The 21,404-nt window shown below is 38.9% G+C and overlaps 1 protein-coding gene across 1 annotated transcript; it reads left to right on the top strand.

The window, feature by feature from the left end:
* The first annotated feature begins 9,889 nt into the window (after positions 1–9,889).
* On the top strand, positions 9,890–19,898 carry clu (clusterin). Its single transcript, XM_075459127.1, has 10 exons — positions 9,890–9,993; positions 14,242–14,403; positions 14,940–15,088; positions 15,247–15,417; positions 15,665–15,835; positions 16,528–16,732; positions 17,206–17,346; positions 17,877–18,097; positions 18,891–19,072; positions 19,258–19,898. The coding sequence occupies exons 2-10, from the start codon at positions 14,286–14,288 to the stop codon at positions 19,268–19,270; spliced, it is 1,371 nt and encodes a 456-aa protein (XP_075315242.1). The 5' UTR covers positions 9,890–9,993; positions 14,242–14,285; the 3' UTR covers positions 19,271–19,898.
* The last annotated feature ends 1,506 nt before the right edge of the window (positions 19,899–21,404 follow it).

Raw genomic sequence — 21,404 nt, 5'->3', positions numbered from 1 at the left:
GGCAGGTCAGTCTGGCTCTCTATCCAATCCTGATTTTCAGCCATTTCCCCTGCACACAGAAATGTCTCTAAATTCTTTGAATATTTTGATGATATCATGAACCGTAGATGATGGAATATTAAAAGTCTTCACAATTTCACTTTGAGGATCATTATTCTAAAATTGCGCCACAATTTGATTCTGCAGTATTTGCACATTGCTGAACCTCAGACCATCTTTACTTCTGAGTGAGTCTCTAAAGTGCCATTTTTATACCCGATCGTGTTACTGAACCTTTGCCAAATAACCTGTTTAAGCTGCAACACGATGTTCCTCCAACTGCTTCTTTTGTACTTACTTTTCTGGCATTTCGTTGACCCCGTCCCACCTTTTTTGAGAAGTGTTACTGCCATCGAATTCAAGATGAGCTAATATTTTTCAGTTAATATCTCAACATTTCTGTTGCCAAATATTCCTTAAATTGGCTCAATGTTTATTACAGTATTGTAAATAACTTTCCCCCACAAATGTCTAATAAACTTTATTTTCGCAAAGGAGCACCAAAAGCCATAAAAGGCAAAAGCTGTAAAAAGAAAATAAAACGGAATGAATGATGATAACATCTCTACAGAACTATTTATCAGGCAAATAACAAAAGAATCGAAAAATGTCAAACGATGTTTAAGGATATAATTGACCACATACAAGTCAATAAATCAAGAAATTCCAGATTAAGCACAAAAATCTGTTAGGTGCTAAAAGACATTCAGTCTTATGAGAATAATCCAGGGCAGCCAAATTGCTTTGCATTGTGATATCATCACAGTTGTTGTCCAGATCAGAAATGAAGTAATCTTCCCCCTTTTAGTCCTTACTGGAAGGAAAAGTTATTACAGCCACTGACTTCTTTATGGTTTGTAAAAATTCAGACCCAATGAGGTAAGTTAATGACCAACTGCTCTCAGTCAGTCTCTAATCATGAGGCCACCAGTCTTTGATTACATCATGAAGTCACTAAATCTGTTTGGTTAACTCACATTCCAACACACTCTGCATACTTCTGCATTCACAAAGTAGCATACGATTCCTTCAATTTACACCAGAGTCATGCAAATGTTAGAAGTTCAGCCACATGCTGTCAGCAACATTCGCTCAGGATCACCAAAGGGACCAAATATACACTCTGATCAGGTTTTGTGTTGGAAGCCAGCGGAAAAAGCTCTTCCTTTCCTTTTGAGTATGTTGAAAGTCATGGTACCAGTTGAGGACTGGAGATCAGTGGTTTTCCAGTGCAGCACACCACACCCTGTTGACCATCTGGACACCTGCATCTACAAACTCTCTTACACAAAGAAAAAGTGGAGGAAAAACATGTTTACAATGGGTCACGCAACAGATAATTAGCTTAGCTGCCTCTGCTAAACTACCCACACTGAGCAAGACAAAGTTAACGTACCTTAAGGCAAGAAAGTTTTAACTCCACATGTGTGCCGTTTGTGGGATGTTGCTTGTTGTTGCACAGACTGGTAAATTCCTAAAGGAAGCAGCAGTCATGTGTGATTGCTTTTGCTTATATCATTTGTCCTTTTAGAGGCAGGGCAGCACACATGTTGGGTTAGAGTCAGGGCAGATTTAAACCTAAAATGTTCATTTTAGCTGCCTCAGAGGGCTACAATTGCACCACCTTTAGAGTTGATATAGGTAATGTGAAAACAGTTATAACCAGGAATCTTATACTGACTATTATAAATGTCACCAAAAATATTCAATATCCAATGGTGAAAACTGTGACACTATAATAAGAATGGGAATTTCATCCAAAAGATGCTAAAACTGAACAGATTAAGGTTTGGTCTTTCCAAAATGATACAATCTCAGTTCTAGAAAATACACACTCACCGGCCACTTTATCAGGTACACCTTGCTAGTAAAAGGTTGGACCCCCTTTTGCCTTCAGAACTGCCTTAATTCTTCCTGGCATACTTTCAACAAGGTGTTGGAAACATTCCTCAGAGATTTTGGTCCATATTGACATGATAGCATCACGCAGTTGCTGCAGATTTGTCGGATGCACATCTATGATGTCAATCTCCCGTTCCACCACATCCCAAAGGTACTCTAAGAAACCCGTTAGAGATCACATGAGCTTTGTGACATGGTGCATCTTCCTGCATGTAGTAGCCATCAGAAGATGGTACACTGTGCTCATAAAGGGATGGATATATCTATATAGGCCTATACAAGGGCTGTCAAAATGAATTCATTAATTGTATTATGACAAGTTTTCTGTATTGAAATTGTTTGCTCCATATTTCCTTTCACAACAATGTTACAAATCATGTTAAAGTCTCTGTTAAGCTAATCGTCTGCTAGAATTGTCTCTAACTGTTTGTGTGTTACATAGTTGTGCTCATTTGAAGAGGAGGGGTTCTGTTGCTCATTAGGATTCTCATATTGCTCATTGCAAACATATTTTTGCCTTCAGATTAGACAAAAAGCTACATGCTGTTTCATTTAGTGGTTTTTGCTCTCCGTCGGCGTGATCAATTGCATTTTTTCATAAATTTCCATGTTGTGAGCGAACTTTGGTAAGACTTCAGTGAGGCTGTAAATCAGCTTTAAGAATGAATACCACAAAGAGATCCAAGAACCTCATCCTTTACTGCCCTCTGACAGCAATTTACTCTGTTTCAACAACATTCATCTTGATGTGATAGAGCTCTGTACAGAGTGTTTTATGAACAAGGCTCCAGGCGTAGAAGCAGCAGGCGAGAGAATCAATGACAATTACTTCTTAGGCAGTTACCATGACTTTAAAACAGTCACACATCCCTGCAACGCTTTGATGGATGATACTTTAACTCCTAAATTAAATCAGCTGTCATGTTAACAACTAAGACTGTATCATTACTATTTCTTTTCCTTATATCATTGGCTTTTGTAAGAATTTCAGATATATGTCGGGCATCTTATCCTAGTTTCAGAGATCTTTGTGAGCGTTTATTAAATATGTCCTGATGGTGAAAAAAAGAGATAGTCCTCCTTTGAAGTATGCCCCCATGTAGCAATTGTTCATGCAGGCTGAAATGATCAGAATTATAGAATATGCAACCTCTAGTGGTCTTGAGAGCAACTGCATCTTATTTGCCAAAACACATGAAATATTCTTTGATTTGTAAACCTAAGTAAAGTTATTGCCCAAACCCAATCAGGACCTGACATAGTTTCATAGTAATGTTTTGTGTTTACATTCACCTTCAAGTATGAACATTAGTTACTGGCCCTGTAAATAGGTTTATAATTACTACCAGATTGTTATTTATATACTTACATAAAAGCAGCATTTTGAAGTCACAGCAAACTGAAATGATGCCACTTTTAACATTTTGTAATGTGTCAAATTTGGTAATTTTATCATGTGATTATGATTTAAAATTCTACTTCAAAGAGGAATTACAACTCATGAGGCGAGGCATCATCTTGTGATGAGATCACACTTGTCCCAAAATGTATAAGTATCTATCATCAGCATTCATCTTGAGCTCAATACACACCTGTAAAGTTTTGTTACTTAAGAAGTGAAGACAGCTGACAAAAAACTAAGTAACCTTATTGTTAGGGTTAAGGCTAATCCTAATCCAAAATACAATCTGTCTTTGTTGTAGTTCTGACTTCAGTGCATGACTTGGTGTAGCACATTTAGCAACATTTACCTCCTGACAGAGTTAGGATCTGACTCAATGGGCCAAATAAATTGAGACAGACACAATTTTAGAAAAAATAAAAAGATGTTATTTGAAAAATGTCAATGCTTAAAAGCTTTAGGTGGAGCTATACAACAATGAGCTTTGCAAGCTGCTGTAGGAAGAGGCAAAGAAAAGCTGCAGTCTTTGAGTTTGTCCATGGTGAAATAAAGCCCTCACTTGTAACTGAGACTTTAAACACATGGTGAAGCAATCATCAAATTTACCCTGAAAAACTTTCAGAACGTGAGGGAGGAGAGTTTCTCAGAGGGGATTTCCTGCCATCTGGTGTTAAATCTTGCTCTTACAATGATGAACAAATGTCTTACACTGATCGGTTTTTACTGTAAAATGATGGGAAAACATGCATCTGTGCTCACAATTCATCAGACACTGAGAGCTGAGTGAGATTTACAAGAAATAAAGATTCACTTCTAAAAACGAATTCTGGCAAAGATAAAACAGTACAACGGCTGCTGGGATTAGTTAAACATGCATGAAGCTTCCCCCACCTCAGCATTACGTGTCTGTATTTAATTGTTTTATTTATCGTATCATATTTACTAAAAGGCAGAGAAAAGGCTATCTAGAGATCCCACATCAAATCACATGACTGAAACCTTGTGACTTCAGTAAAGTGTCGAGGATAGAAACACCCTGAGGTTGAATGTCAAGCCATTAATTAGTAAAACTGTCCAGATGTTGCCTGCTCCTTGATCCCTAATCTGATATCAGGAAAGCAAGATATTTGATTTAATAAATCAAATTCAGCTTATTTTCATTTCTGTACACTAAAATGTCATATTTGACTTAATGTTTTTTTTTTTTTTTTTTAAGAATGCAGATGTGTTCCTCATTGTTAAAAACATTTGATCATTTTCTTGTATGATTTGATGGTATTGTTCTGAACAAAGAACATAAGACGATCTGTTTCATAACATCTGCCTTCATTCCTGGGTGTATGGGGTCTATTGCTGCTGCCACTTAATTCTCTTTGTCCCACTTCCCACACTCCTGTGCTTCCCTTACCGTCCTTATTTCAACCCTCTGTTGGTTGTTTGGGTTTCTCATCCACAGCTTTTATCAGCCATCTGTGAAATCAGCTCCACCACCACAAGTTTCTTGACTCTGGAGGTCATGTCCTATTTCTTACTTCATTCATAACACCACTCTGTTGTGATGCTTCATCAGCATCTAATTGTGAAAATTCTAAAATCATTCAACCTCATACACCAATAAATATTTACTCTACCTTCCAATGATGCCGCCTTATTTAACCATGAGTTTTACCTCTAACTGACACGAACAATCAAAATGACTTTGTGCACCATTCAACCTGCTTTTATTGCTTTCCCGAAGTAGACTAAACCTCCTCACCTGTCCAACTCTCCTCACACAAAGGTGGTTCAAAGTGTGTTTTGTCAAGTAGGACTATTCTACATCAAAGACTGTGGCACACGTGCACAGGCACTAACATGCCCACCACCACCCTTAGAGACTGGCACCACAGATACAGTTTACAGATACAATGATGATCAGCATCTCTGCATAACAACCTGTATCTGTAAACATGCACTGTTAACTCGTGTCCTTTCATTTGAAGTTGTATCAAACACGTGCATATTTGTCTTTAAAAAAAATTATTTTATTTTAGTATAATGATAATAAAGATCATCTAAGAAAACACAGCAAAGCCAGCCTACAAACAAACTAAAACAAATCTCTAAGGGAAAGATAAAGTAAATCAAATTGTATTGCGCCATACTAGCCTGGCTGACGCGTCCACAATCTCGATGAAATGGTGGTCTGGGAACTAGGTGTGCATTTTCTCGTATTTGAGGCGTGGTTTACGAATGCCTAGAGCCGTTTATTGGGCGCTACGAATGTCTATCAAATGGCGTCTGGTTCTTCCCATGCTGCTTTGCGCGCATTTCATAGCCAATTGTATCACTTATACCAGATGACGACAGAAATTCGACGAGGAAGAAGAAGAAAAAAAAGTTAAATAAAAGTAAACTTGCGCTCTAAGCTACTTAAAATGATGGTTTGGAGTAGATTCACCCTAGGGTCATTTGAATCATGACATCCAGCCAAGTTTTTCCGATACTGGCTGAACATCAGCTGAGTTAAAGCGGCAGTCTGCAACTCTTTTTCAAGCATAATGCCTGGAACTGTCCGGGGATTCTGAAAGTAGTACATTAAATACCCCAATACAAAAAAAAATGAGTTCTCTAGGTCCCCTATATGTCCCGCTAGGTCCCTCCAAAGCCAGCAGGTTTGTTTACAAAATTGCAGACCGGACCGGTAAAAGGTAACCAATCAGGTTACGAGCTGGGCTCTGCTGCCTGTCAATCACCGATTGTGCACGCGCGATACAAGGTAGGCTCGTCCCCACGCTTATTTATCTAGACTATTGAATTTCATTATGGGCTAGTCTACTTACTGTGTCTTCCATGATCGCAAATGACAGGTGAGTTGATGAATGAGGAGTCGTGTTGGCGCATCTACGTGCACGAGTTCTCATGTGTTTTGAAGGGGCGGGACAGGAAGTTGAATAACTTTTTATTTTTCGGTTAAAAAATAAGTATTTCTTGCATTTTGCGACTACGGAGGTCACCGTTTTCAACTTCAAGCGTTCTGATAGATCATGTAAACTCTTAAAATGCCAAAAAGTAGGACTTTACGTATGACATGAAACAAATCTTGCAGACTGCAGCTTTAAGCGCTAACGGACCCTGGCAGTATCTCCAAAATTACCACACTAAAATCACATGCCATGACACCAAACTTCTACAGTAGTACAAATATGGTCTGTACTGACAAAACGATGCATTTGGAAGTTTGTACATAGTCCAGGAGTTTATTATTATCAACACAAGCCTAATAGCTTCTCTGCTGCTAAAGCTGCGTCGACGTCACTTCCTTGATCTGGGAGCTTCAAAGTAAGATGAGGGTTGATCTACTACTGTAGACAACAAAGCAAGGCTGATCAATTTCTCCATTGTTAAAATAAATTCACAATTCTACAACATAAAAATTCATAAAAATTCACGTAGAATATAGCATATACTTTGTTGTCTACAGTAGTAGATCAGCCCTCATCTTACTTTGAAGCTCCCAGATCAAGGAAGTGACGTCGACGCAGCTTTAGCAGCAGAGAAGCTATTAGGCTTGTGTTGATAATAATAAACTCCTGGACTATGTACAAACTTCCAAATGCATCGTTTTGTGAGTACATACCATATTTGTACTACTGTAGAAGTTTGGTGTCATGGCATGTGATTTTAGTGTGGTAATTTTGGAGATACTGCCAGGATCCATTAACCCTTGTACGAAGCTATTCAGGATAACTCAGTAACTCAGCTGACGTTCGCCAATATCGTAAAAACTTCGGGTGGGCTACTTGGCTGGATGTCACGGTTCAAATGACCCTAGGATGAATCTACTCCGAAACACTTTCTAAGGCTGCATCGAACGGTAACGTTGTGTCCGCTGCCATGTTGGATTAACACTCTACAAGCTTCGGTGTAGTGCATAGACGTTGTCATCGTCTTGCTGCGCCCCCCCTTCTGTGATTGGTTCCCAAACTCAGGCAAAAATAAGGGCGGTGGTTTCCAGGCTGAGTTTCCAAAGCAGCTTGGGAATTCCCAGGCTAGCGCCATATACAATCTTATCCAATCTAACCTGTGATCATTTATGACTTCTGGATAAATGCAAACTTTTTTTACTTCTCAAAACATAATTGACCCTGCAGCCATGGGAAAGGCTTATCTCTCCTATCTCAAACATAAAACAATGCCTCTGCCAGACTCCACCTGCAGCAGCTTATCCTGATAATGTGTGTTGGCTGTAGGAAATGATTTGTCTTTGTCTGGCTTCTGTACACTTTGAGTCAGGATGCGTTTGTGGATACAATACAAACGTCTGAACTCTTTAAAAGCTGATCTCTGCAGAGACATGACTGCAGCTGATACAGTGTGAAAGAATGTGCATGATTAATATTCTGTGGGTGCGCAGGTATACTTTGTGTGTGTGATTTACTGGAATGACGCCCCTAAGATGACACAGTCCTCTTGTGTTGTTTTTTTTAGGATTACAGGATTTGTGTTTAAGGACACCTCAGCAGTAACGCTATGTTTGACTTTGTCATGCTGCATCTTCTACAAAATGCTCCTACGTGTGAGTTTTTGAGCCCTTCTGTTCTTCTCTTCCCAAATGTTTACTCCCGCTTACAGGAAACTGCTGCAGGTGCACGTTCTCCCAAAGCCTCCGGGACTCATTGATCTCAGAGCTGTCTGAGCTCAACTGCTCTCCATATTCAGTTGTGTCTCATTGCACTGAAGTTGAAAGAATAAGCAATGAAATCTTTAGAAAATCTTACTTTTTGTTGCACACTCTTCTCATGCTTTTTTTATGTGTATGTGTTCATAATGTTGCATACAATATGGCATCGTGATTGAATAAAATTTAGAAAATTAGATTCAATAAATCATCCAGATGCTGTATTTATCACAAATAAATAAAATTATATTATCTATACATGATAACTTCATGATATCAACTCTTTTACCACTTCACCAGTGATTTGTGTTATTGAAGAATGACAAAAATTGTCATTATACTTGAGTGTAATGATGATAAAGATCATCTAAAATATAGGCATGGAATGGTTAAATTGAAATAAATGTCACCTTCTGCATCACAGAGGCACACCGTGTTAATGAAAATGTTGTGAAACTGGGTTTGTATAGTGTGGTTTGTAATAAGCAGATACAAAAACGTTTAAAACGATGAGTCACAGTCAGGGTGAATCAGATGTTTGTCTTTGTGCTCAGCAGCTTTGGGTGCTGCCAATAAATTACAGAACTTCTGGAAAAGTCCTCAAGCACCGTGGATGTCAAGTCAGAGGAAATCTACACCACGTTTACAGGAAAGTCCAGTGATATATCAAAATATGTTTGTGTTTTTCAAATTGTAGAAGAGTGGGAAGATCTAATCATACAAATCTGTTATTCATAGTGGACTCCACAAAAAGATAGAAAGAAGGTAATTAGTGAGGCATGACATTAGTGTATGCATGACAATAATATACTATTCCTTCAAAGTAGAATCTACAATATTAAAGTTATCTTTATATCTTATGACTGTAACTATTATCAGTGATTACAAAAAAATGTGAACATATTTATAGCTCAAATATCAGTAGAAAATATGATTTTAAAAAAAGTTAAATGATTTTGCAACTCTATTTTTTTTCAATTTTGTTATTCATGTGTTTTACATCACTATGATGATCTAATTGATAATATTTTGTAGTACTTTAAATTCAACTGACAAAATATCTGCCATCTGCTATGAAATCACAATGAAGTGATGAATACTGTCATATATCCATTCACAAAACTCACCCAATCCAACTCACGGTCATGAGGGGAGACAAATGAGACAAAAAGCTATGCACTCTCACTCTTAAGGTCAGTTGTGGAGATGCTTGATGTTTTTTTATTTCTTTGTTTTTTTAAATGTGCTATTTTGGAGCAAAAGAACCATGGCCAATGACTATTTATTCTGTTTTAACATGCAGATGCCGGAGGGGCCTTTTTGTAAACAAAAATTAGCTTTTTTTGGCATGGATCTTTTATTTTACTGTTTGAAAAAAAAAAAAAAAAAAGATTTCCTGATGAAAATGTTTATCCCAAAATTGTAATATGTGTTCCAAAATATTTTAAGTACTCAAGCACATAGTGCTACCACTAGCAACTAGTTTATCTTAAAAATGATAAGGTCAAACTAATGGCCAAACTATCAGTAACACTAAAACTCAATTATAAAAAATAAATAACACCTTTCATGGTGCATACTGTAAAAAAAAAAAAAAAAACATGTGAAAACAGACTTTTGTGGTGTTTTGAGCGAGGTAGGAATCTCGAAGCTAAGCCAACCAGCTAGGCTAATAAATAGTGCTTTTTTTTCTAAATGCCAGGGTATTTTTTTATTATTATTCTTTTCACATCTCATTCCCTCTTGCGGTTATAATATAATAATGTTTTTGTTTTCCCTTGTTGCTTCTGTGAAGTGAACAGTTCAGCTAATGGTTTTGTTTTGAAGGGTCACACCGGAAGTGAAGTTCACACTGCGGGGGCTTTGACTCGGTATGTTTGCTCGGTAAATCACATGTCTGCGCCGTTCCCGTTATTCGCTGGTATAAATGCAGGCAGCAGAGACTCCGGTGCAGCTTCAGACTGTCTGGAGTCTCAGGAAACAAGCAGAGGTGAGTCAGAGAGGTATAGATTTGTTTAAAGTCTGCAGGTCGGGGATACTCAGGGGATAATGACCTTTTCATGCGCAGGCTGTGCTTGTTAAGAGTTTAATTGTTATAAATAAGAGTAGAAGAATGCAGAAAATCGTCTTTTTTATCGTTTTTTATTAATTTTGGATGCTGAATTATCAGACTACCAAAAATATCCCATTACATTTGAAGAGGCTTTTTTTTGTTAATTTTAGTCCATCCTTTTGTTTTTTATCGTGCCAAAATGCTCACCTCATTGTTGATGCTGTTCATAGTGCTTACTCGTGGGTGTGACATCCATTTCTAGATCAAAACAACTAGATTAGGGTGAATGACGTCGTTCTGTTGTTAGTTCATACTCAGGCTTTAAATCTGCAGCAGAGCCCACTGCAGAACGGGAAAGAGTTAGGAATATTTTTATTTTCAAATTCACAGGGTGTGGAGATGCTGCATGCAGGTTGTTAAATTTTCATGTACTGGTTAAATGTAGAGAAGCTCTTGTTTGATGAAAACAATATTCATTATTCCTAGATTAGAATTGACCCTAATTTCCACATGGCTATATGCCAAGTGCGTCCTCAGGGTGCAGTAATCCCCAAACACTTAAAATAAGGTTGAAATGAGGCCACATGTGCCAGTGTCCCATTTGCAGAACACAGAGCCCAGAACATCCACGTTAGTTTGTTCTTATTCTGGCATTTGGACAGTGGTTTGTTGGGTGGTTTTAGATGGAAAGATGAAAAACAGCTTAGAATTTAGATTAGATTAGCTACATGTCAGATGTAGGAACTATGGCATGTGACTAGAAATACAATTATATCATAAAAACATAAGAATGTTTTCACAATATTTAGTGTTATATATGAATATATGAAGTATGTGGAGCATTTTAAGTTTTTTTTAAAGGCTAAAAATGTAATAAGATAAGAATAAAGATGCTCATTATTTTCCAAAGCTCACAAGTGCTGTTTTGACTTTCTAATAGTTTAAATTTCATGGATATATTTAGGCAAAGAAAATATTAGACAACAAAAAGCAGCAGAATTGCAAATGTGATAATGTTCAATGTCACGTAAATTTCTTCTAAAATTACATATTAATCCATAATGTAAATCATCAAAAATGAAAGAGAATTAATTTCTGGACATTGTCTAATTGATTAATCGGTCAGTTGTCTCAGTCCTAAATCCAAAGATAACAGCAAATTCATATTATTATTATTATTACTGTAATTATATTGATTTATCATTAATCAAATGAAGTGTATGATACATTTTTCATGTAGATATAAGGAAAACTGTTGTGAAAATGCCCACCAGCAAAACGAGGCCACATGTAGCTCTGTGGGCAGATGGTGCTGCCTTCAGAACTGTTTGGTGTTTCGTGTTTTTAAAGCTGGAGCTGAACTTTCTGGAAGGCCTCGCAGGCAACATCTGGAGCGGAGAAGTGTTGGCATTTCTGTTGTGTAACTGGGATCACTGCAGCTGCTACTCAGCAAATAATGAAGCTCAGCCTCTGCATTGTTAATGACTTTGAAAACTTGTTTAACTTTCTCTCTCTTGTCTGGCTCTCCCTGCTGTTGTGTCTCCTCTGCTGCACTGCCCCCCCCCCCCCCCCTACATTGTCAGGTTTACTCATTCTGCTTCTCATTTACTTTCTCTTATGTCTCAAAGAAAAAAAAAAAAAAGCATACTTAAAGTTGTCATTCCTGGCTGTAAAAACATTCAACTTTCAGGTTTATCATTCTGTAATCAATGAGCTCATTTTGCTGGCTCGAGCTTATGCGTTAAACTCATGAACATGTGAGTTCAAACAGGGAGGAGAAAGTAGGACATTTTGTTCTCCAAGGTGGGTTTGGAGTCCCGCTGGGTTTGGACTTTTCACTGCAGATTAAAGGGCCGCGTGAAACAGCCAGGAAGGTTACACGATTGCTGAATGTACATATTACAAGCTTTTAGACCAAATCTGCTACAACAACATGCTGTTGATTCTGAACTTTGCTTGTTTCCATAGAAACAAGAGGTGATGGCAGGTGAGCAGGTGACTGAACATAAACCACTGCAGAGATGCATTAGTTACATGACACTGATTTTCTCCGTATTCTGTTCTAATTCAACAATGAAAACAACTAAACTTTTTACTACATGTAGCTGTAAGTCCCATTTATTTTGGACATGATCCAAAATAATGCAACTTAAACTTCAACCTTGCCCACATACTTATGATTCTTCACGTTCTAGGCTGGGCACCTGAGTTCTAGCTAAAGAAAGTCACTTTGTTTTCTTCGGTCCAGACCAAATAAAAATTGGTTTATTTAATGTTCAAATGTATCCTTGAGAGGCAGCTGGATTCTCATGAGAATCGTGAGATATCAGTCATGAGAAAGACCGCTTTACCAGAAGCACACAAGGTCAAACCACTCAGGGTTTTAGATGTGATGAAAATCAACAGTGACGTTCCTAAAAAGGTTTATCTCGATGATACTGTAGCTCTAGAACGGAAGAAGATTTCTTCATGAAAGGAGAGCAAAGAATAATTCTGAAGCTCTTTTTCATCTTCTCTCAAATGACAATTTGACTCCGGTCAAATTGTCATTTTTACTTTTGTAGGTGAAACGATGTAAATGACAGCCATGTTAAGAGCTGATTGAATCCTCTTAAAGCCAAGGAAAGAAGCTTCAGTCCTTTTATTTCTTCCTCAAGCATCAAAAACACTGAGCCATCATTTAGGAAATAAAGGAGATAACGCCATCCCACACTTCTTTGCAACATTGCAACTCTGCAGTAACATTTCGACCAACAATCGTTCATTTTCACGTGATACATGTTAATAAATGTGAGGACAGGAGGGTGAGTGTGAGCAACTATTCTTAATTTTCTCTTCATTGTTTGAAAAATCACCGGCTGTCTTTAACAGTTCTCCTTTTTGATTTATCCAGTGGATCCACCCTGATGATCTGCTTGTTCAGCTATTTATATTTTAAATGGCTTGCCCTTTCCTAAGCTTCCTCTAACTCTTTCCAACGGTGCCACCCCAAATTACTGTTTAAAAATCAGGTTGGTTAAGTTGGTTTAAGCTGGATTTTATGCCTCCAACTTTGTGTGTGAAAGACCATGTCCTGAGTCATTATCGATGCCCCTGTGAACAAATCTGACACGTCTTTAATAGAATGTCAATCTGCTGTCTGCCAGCACCCTACAACATGGAAAATGTGTGAAATTTCAGCCTGAAAGCCTCCCAAGTGCAGTCAGTAAATGTTGTTCAACTGCAAGATCAAAATCATCCACCCTGGAAAAAAAGTTCAAAAACATTCAGCAAAACTGAAGCAGAGCAAACGACTCATCCATTTGAGGTCAGTTACGCTTTGTTTGCCGAGTGCTGCAACCTGCGCAGAACGATTGCAGGTTTGATAACGCGTATAAAAATAAAGTTATTATGGATTTTTTTTTTTCTAAGGGAGAAATTGCTGCCACATTTTGCAGCCTTCCTCAGCAGGGTGAGATTGATGAGTAGTCGGGGAGATAGAATTACAGTCATTTGATTATGAGCATTCAGCAGCAGACGAAGATGATGTGGCACAGAGATAAAATTACAGTGAAAGTCTTTCATTTCCATTTACAAGGTTGCAACCTTCAAACAGTGCTGTGTGCTTTGAGGAAAGAGGAAGGACTATGGTCAAGGGATTGGATTTACAGAGAGCTCATAGATGAGAGAAAGCTATCCATCTTTTGGATGAATTCCTCTCTCTTTGCTCATCTTGTCTGTGTGTGTTTGCGAGGAGGGAAGGAAAAAAGTGAAGTCATAGTCACCCTCTGCTGAATCTGTCCTTGTTGAATCAACGGGCAGCTGACCAAGCACACATCAGAGAAAAAAATGGGAAAACAGAGAAAGGGCTCGCTGTTCTCTTTATATAAGCTTTAGAAAGGCTCAGCCAGTCCGTATCACAGGGGACGTTTGTTCATAACGTCCCCTCATTAATGTTCGAAACTGGAGGTGAAGACTATGATCAGTCTGTCTGGTATCCCTTTGAATTATTTATCAGTATTGATTTGTGGGGTTATTTTCATGCTTTGCTGTGTCAGGTTGGAAACTGCTGAGCAAACGTGCTCATTTTTCTGCTGCGTAGCTCCCTGCCCGCTGGCTCTGCAGCTCACATCACCCTCTGCTGGAAACAGCGAGCCATTACAACAGGAGAGCAGATTAATGCTGTATTTCTGTATTTTTCTCCAGGTCTTTCTTATCGTTTCCTGCTGACCCTCTGAGAGTCGGAGAGGATGTTAATGATGATGATGATGATGAGGAAGAAGGGGTCGAAGGGATCTTTGGCTGTGTTTGCTCTTCTTGTGGCCTCAGCCAACTGTATCCTGCCTCCATCAAAAGACGATCTTAATGGTAAGTGTGTGGAGCATTTGAGCTTGAAATTAAAGGATAATTGCACATAAAACTCACTGGATTTTTAAAAATGTGGTTCATTTAGAGAGATTGAGGCACATTCCTCCTTTTTTTTTCTCATAATAGGTGTGGAGATAATACCAGGATGAGCTTTTATTATCATTTGTTTTAGTTGGGAAGATCCTTCACAACCATCCCGCTCATTCTGAAGCTCATACTTTTGCAGAGTAATACAAAATAGAGACCCATTTTTGGATCTGCAATGCTTTCTATGCCACTGATGTTAACATTGATGTGCAGAATGTAAATTACTGTGGGGGAAGTTATTTTCAATTTTTTTTTTTATATTAGACACTGGACGGCTCATGCCTCCTCATATTGATGTTAATCTTATTCACCCATATAGTAAAAGCCTTCATTAAAACCCTGCCAAGATGAATTTGGCTTCCTAACAAGTAACAATAACAAGTAAAAATATCACACATAAAACTAACAGGCCAAATTGCAGAGGATGATGCATTTTCTGTGGTTTACAGAGATCTCCCTGCAGGCGGAGAAGTACCTGGACAAACAGATTGAGAACGCCATTAGTGGAGTGAAGGAGATGAAGACTGTGATGCAGAAATCCTCAGAGGACCACAAGAAGTTTGTGGATGCCCTGGAGAAAACCAAGCAGCAGAAGGAGGTAGAGACATGTCAGACGGAAGCACTGACGTTAATAAATTAAAGCAACATCTTTCAGTGTTTCAGTTCTAACTCTTCACTAAAGAATCTCACATTTCACACGACACCAGAGATGAACAAAGAGGGCACCCAAACAACAGTTTACCTGTTTTCATGCAGGAAGCAATGCTTGAGGCTCAGGAGATGGAGGCCAAGCTGGCGCAGGAGGAGGAGGTTTGCAATGAGACCATGAAGGCTCTGTGGGAGGAGTGTAAGCCCTGCCTGAAGAACACCTGCGTGAAGTATTACTCCCGGACCTGCAGCAGCGGATCTGGACTGGTGGGACGCCAGGTCAGACACTAAGATACAGTATACTGATTTTAGCTGGTCAGATTAATCTTCTATAAATGGTTTAATTAAACTTTGAAGCTGAGGGGCCTCTGGTTTCTGCCTTGGGGTTCCATTAGTTGCTTAGATTGTCCTGAAAATCAGAATAAGTGCTTCCAGTGTGAAATACTTCCCCAAATCTCTGACATGTTGACCTAAGGAAGATATTTAAGGTTTGACACTAAGCCACACTCGCTCCTTTAATCAACAGCTTGAAGATGTGCTGAACAGAACGTCTCCCTTCTCCATCTGGATCAACGGGGAGAGGATTGACACTCTGGAGCAGGAGGGGCAGCGACAGAACAAGGAGTTCATGAACCTCGAGGAAACATATACAGAGATGGCTGCTGGTGTGGACAGCATCTTCTCAGATAGTATGAAGGTATGGCTCAACATTGATTTACTCATCTGAATAGAAAGGCAAGAGTGATGGTAGAATTAGATGGAGACAGCTGCTTCAACATCTACTGCTACAAAGACTGAGGCTAACATTATTTTCACATGACATAATCTCGGACAAGTCATCTGTAACCACAGCATTTGTTTTTGTGACCTTAAACGACAGTGTGTAGGCTGGTAATTGCAGGCTGAGTGAATGAATGTCTGAGGTCTGAGTGAATTACTGAGCTGAGGTCAGAAAGATGTGTTTTCAAATGCCGACAGTAGAAAGTTTCTCTATTTATTCTCATTCTGAGTTTAATTTGATGATCTGCACACAGTTTGTGACCGGCCTCATAACACAAACTAATGTGGAATAATTTCAGCTCTTATAAGTCGTATGTCCACTGGTGTCACAGTGCTGAGTAAGTAAGCAGGGAGAAGGAATCAGTTTAACTTAAGTTTCTCGAAGGCTTTGTTCAAATCTGATTTTTGCACCTCAGATCAAAACCTTATTCTGAGGTTAAAAATGTGATCCAGTTTGATCACTTTAAAGCTTTAGAGTCACTTGAATGATTTAAAAACCTAATGTCATGTGTTTTCAGGTCGTTTTTTTTCTGGTGCATGAGAAACATTTAAAAGGACTATAAACATTCTCCAGGACTATATCAGCTGTTTCTCTTCTTTGTTTTTCAGGTGGCCGATCACATACACCCAAACCCTCCCGTCTTCTTTTTCCCTAATTTCCTGGCGCCGTACACTCGAAGCAGCAGAAGCATCCGCTCTCTATTCCACGATCCTTTCCACAACTTCCAGAGTTTGTTCTCCCCCATGATTGGAATGAGCAGGAATGTCTTCGGCTCTATGATGGACATGGACAGTGACACTCATCCAACTGATGGTACGTTTTCTGATGGAGCGACAGATCTTTGTAGCTTAAATGCCTGCCAGAAGCTTTATTTTAACTGCCATAAGATTCGTTGTAGTGCAATTTTGAGCAGTGCCTTGACGTAGATTCCATACATCTCATGCAATTCATGATTAAATGTCTTATCAAGGAGGAACTTAAGTCCTTTATCAGAGCTCATGCATTGCTTGTCGGTTTGCTCCTTTTATAGATTGGTGTCAAAATGAAGATGATGAGACCTTTTCTCATGCTGCAAATTTGGCAGAATAGACTCCGATATCACCAAAACAAACTTAAATTTAGGCCAAATACAGCTGTTTTCAAAGATGTTTTCATGAAGAGTTTACAATATCTTTATTACAAGAATACTGAGCAGCAGATCAGACTTTTATGTAGCACAGTCCTGAACTGCTTACCCATCTGCACCGGGCATCAGGTTTAGCAGAATCTGTGTTTGTACACTGCAGATGGTGGCGTGAACGAGGACGTCGTCATCACAAAACCTTTCGGTAACGGTAGGATGACCTGCAGAGAGATTCGTCGCAACTCAGCGGGCTGCATCAAGTTCCGCGAGGAGTGTGAGAAATGCAAAGAAATCCAGCATCTTGGTGAGAAAACTCACTGGTGAAACATGACCCGTTTCTTTGACTGTGAGGAAAAATTAATAGATAAATAGTCAATTACAAATACCATCCTTGATTATTAAATCATGTCAGAAGCCATCAAACAACCACCGCTGCCTCCTCTGAAACCAAACATGGAGACCTGAATGTGATCCAGGAATGTTTCCATTAGAGCAGCACAGTTAGGATTTATGACTCTGGAAAGAGTGGAATGTAATCATGAACTGTCTTCCTTTATGTTAATGTTGTTTCGCTGCTCTACATGAGCTGTGGCAATATTAGTTTCCCACATCAAAGTATGTGTTTAAGATTTAGATGATAAGACACAGCTGGAATAACTTATTTCTCCTCCGTTTCTCTTTTCTAAACTGCTGATAAACTCATTGTTGAAGAAAATGTGTTCACTTTTTCTGTCACCTCAGGCTGCTTTCACAAAAAGACTGATGTAGTAGTTGGATGTCATTTCCAGCCTGACTTGACGGTTGCTGTGTGTCTGCCACATGTTTCCTTCACAGACTGCTCCGGGAAGAAGCCTCTTGAAGGCCCGCTGAAAGAGGAGCTGGAGGAGGCTCTGGCCATGACCGAGCGTTTCACCCAGCAGTACAACTCCCTCCTGAAGAGGTTTGAAGAGCAGATGTTCAACACCTCCTCCATCCTGGACATGCTCAACAGCCAGTTCGGCTGGGTGTCATCTCTGGCCAATAACACCAAAGACGGCAACTTCCATATTCAGGCAGTACGTACTATATGTCTTTTGTGATAAATCTGCAGTCAGTGTTAGTTTTTGCATCTTTTTCATCTGTCTGTACATGCTAGAAGTCAGTGCTTGCTGTGGGGTAACTCGCTAACTGATTGGCTACAGCCAAGTGATTAACTTCCTCAGACAACAATCAGTGTTTTGAGATCTTGGGTGTCTCCGATGCATATATATCGATGACGCATATCTGGGCCAAGACTTCCTAGTTTATGTGGCGGCAGTTTAAACCAGACTGATTTAAATAAATGTATAAAATACTAAATTTTCATCAATATGCAATAGTTTAACAGGTTTTTTTTCTGTCACTTTAAATTTACACTCAACGTTTACCTGCATGCCTACTCAAACATAACTGATGAATACCACGTTCTGCTACAAATGGAAACCAAGAAAACATGTTCCCAGATTCAGTGTTTTCACAAGATTTTCACATAAGGGAAAAACAGGGTTAAACATGGATATTTCTATGTAAGTTCACCCAATGGGGATTTTTTATGTGTGTGTGTATTACTCATAAAACAAAATTTAAGATTTTTTTTCATTTACCAAAAATGACTGAAGCAGGATATGTAATCTGCACATTATGTCTGCAAATGATCTGCATGTGTCAGTCTGACTTTAAACGCAGGGAATCATCCCAATCAGAGTTATTTACCTTTTAAAAGATTCATCATTTTCTTTATGAAGTCAGAGAAAGGGAAAAGTCCTTAAATAGCTCGTATTCTCCCAGTACTTTTTGCTAGCTAAAGTCCACTCTTTCTCTCTGCTGCAGGTGATGTCCAAGGACACCGAGGAGAAAGCGGATGAAGAGCCTTCAGATACCAAAGTGTCAGTGCAGCTTTTCGACTCACCAGCCATGAACTTCACCGTACCGGGCGACATCCCCTGGACCGACCCCAAGTTCTCTGAGGTGGTGGCTCAGGAGGCTCTGGACCGCTACAAGGAAACCAGCGTGTGAGTGTCAAATCAATTTAAAGGAACAATTTACAAAAAGGTTTCTAATCTGTTTGGCTCAGAGTTGGAAGACAAGATTAACACCTAACAGCCAGCAGGTGGTTAGCTTAGCAGCAGAGACTCTGATGTGAATTACACAGAATGAGATTACTCTGTTAACTTCTGACCTTGTTCCTTTCCTCTAGTGTGGTCAAATAAACTTCAGCTGGAATTACACCCAAACCTGCAGCTTCTGCTGACAAAAGAATGTTCTGAGTTCATCAAAACACATCTGCGGAGATTAAACCCACATGGAAACAAACCCTGAAGCTAACCTACAGATTCCACTGTTCCTCTTTAAGTCCCGCTTTTTATCTCCGCCTCAAACAGCCTTCAGAGGTTTATATTGTTACATTAGTCCTGCTGTAAGAAGATATTAAGTAGACAAGAGGCCTGGCTCTCGTCTGTCGTGCCTCCTATGTAGAAGGCCTTATTGTATTTAAGCTGGGTCTCCTAAATAAGAGCCATGCTGCAAAATGTGGTTGTGTTTTACTTTGTTTTTTGGATATTAATCACTGTATCTTGCTGTTTAAACAGATTAAACAAATATTTCCTCATCCAGTTTGGGAAAATACAAGTATGATTTCTTGCATTTATTTACAGTTAACCTAAGTTTGTAATCTGTTGCTGTGATTTTAATGACCTGATCTAAGTAGATAATGTCTGAGATGGTTAAAGTTGGTTGATTAACTGGAATTGAAGTAGTTGATTTGAGAGATTTAAGTCGCTTTGAGCTGCTCTTTAAAACAGCAATACCTAGAGATTTAATAAAACCTGCTCAAACACATTCTGTTTTCGCTGTCTGTTTTTGACTCAGTTTGGGCTTCTCTGAGCAGCTTCTTGTCCTCTAAATTAGAAAGCTATTTCCAATCCACGTGTCAGCAAGAGGAAGTCTTGAGAGTATTCTCCACACTTTAGCAAAGCTTGATAAAAAGTTTAGAATTAAAAGGACGTAGAATTCATCAGAAAGATGAAGGTCAGTTGGCAGACGGGCTTCATAGATTCCTGCAGTTTCGATGCAACTTTTTTTCACACTTTAAACTTTTTTTTTTTTTTTTTAATTTTGGACTCAAGAGTAGCTCGTCTACCACCATCAGTTGCACCTGGCCAGAGTCAAAGTCACACTGGGATGCAACATACGATTGGCTGAACATATCAGGTGCAGGTGTGCGTTTGATATCAAAAATAAAGAGTTTAGTGACTCATGCACTCAAACTATAGTAACTTGGGTTAGGGTGATGAAGTGCTGCAACCTTATTTACGCCATCTCTTTCACTAGAAGTGCTGTTAAAATTAAATCTGTGTCCGTTTCAGGGTAACCACGGTTACCTGAACACTATTTTCTCAAACTACTTTTTAAAAACTGAACATTATTCTTTCACGTTTCAGTGTACTAAAGCTAATACAGAGTTGGATGCATGTCTTTGGCCCAATCTCAATTCAATCAGAAATTCCATTACCTGTGGATGACAGAAGTAAGTGAACCCAAAGGGGTAAATATTTCGGGTAACTTTCAACCCGTTTCTGCCCACCAGCTCAGAATAATTTCAGCTCGTTCTTCAGTACAGAACAGCTTCTACTCTGAGAAATCGGTTGGTTGCACAACACAATCTGTCCACACTGCTTTCTTTAGATCAAGGTCAGGACTTTGATTTAGCCTAGAAAGCATGAACTTTGTTCTTCTTTAACCATTTCTTGGTGTACTCATTTGTGGGATTAAGATCGCCATCACTGGTGTGGGAAACTTTCTCTTGAGATTGTGACATTGTCCTCCTGAATTCATGCACACGACTCAAAATGAACTGTTCCATCAGCGATGACGAGCTGTTTTCATAAGTGCAAGAGAAAGGAGTTAAAAGTAGCTCAATGAAAAACAATATTGAAAATAAAAAACTGAAAGGCAGAAAAATGTAAGGTTAACCTTTGATCTCTGTTCGTCCGTTTTGTCTACGATGTACTTCCACTTTAGCGTTCTGCAAAGTTCAGACAAAGATCACGGTTCTTGAAATGCTTTTACTCCCACCTGATAGCAATCCCCATCTATTGGAAACACCCAATTCCACTTTAATATTACCTGCCAACCCCAGAAGTTCACATATTTTGGCAAAAAAAAAAAAAGACAATTTGTGACCAATTTTGAAGCACAGTTTTGTTCCATTTCCGTTTAAGTTAAATACAAATCATTTTCTTCAAATAAACAAAAGAAACAACTGACTGGAGAGTCGTGTTTAAAATATTGTGCCGTTTTTTATTTTTGTGTAAAAATCACACAGCTGCTAATTAGATCTGCAGA

Source organism: Odontesthes bonariensis, chromosome 24 (assembly GCF_027942865.1).
Source record: "Odontesthes bonariensis isolate fOdoBon6 chromosome 24, fOdoBon6.hap1, whole genome shotgun sequence".
NCBI classification, from domain to species: domain Eukaryota; kingdom Metazoa; phylum Chordata; class Actinopteri; order Atheriniformes; family Atherinopsidae; genus Odontesthes; species Odontesthes bonariensis.
This window is presented reverse-complemented; position numbering and strand designations above follow the sequence as displayed.

Coding starts and splice junctions, on each gene's coding strand:
- clu (XM_075459127.1), top strand. CDS start 14,286: ATGTTAATGATGATGATGATGATGAGGAAGAAGGGGTCGAAGGGATCT. Junction 15,418..15,664: donor CTGGACTGGTGGGACGCCAG/GTCAGACACTAA, acceptor TTTAATCAACAG/CTTGAAGATGTGCTGAACAG. Junction 17,347..17,876: donor CAAAGAAATCCAGCATCTTG/GTGAGAAAACTC, acceptor TTTCCTTCACAG/ACTGCTCCGGGAAGAAGCCT.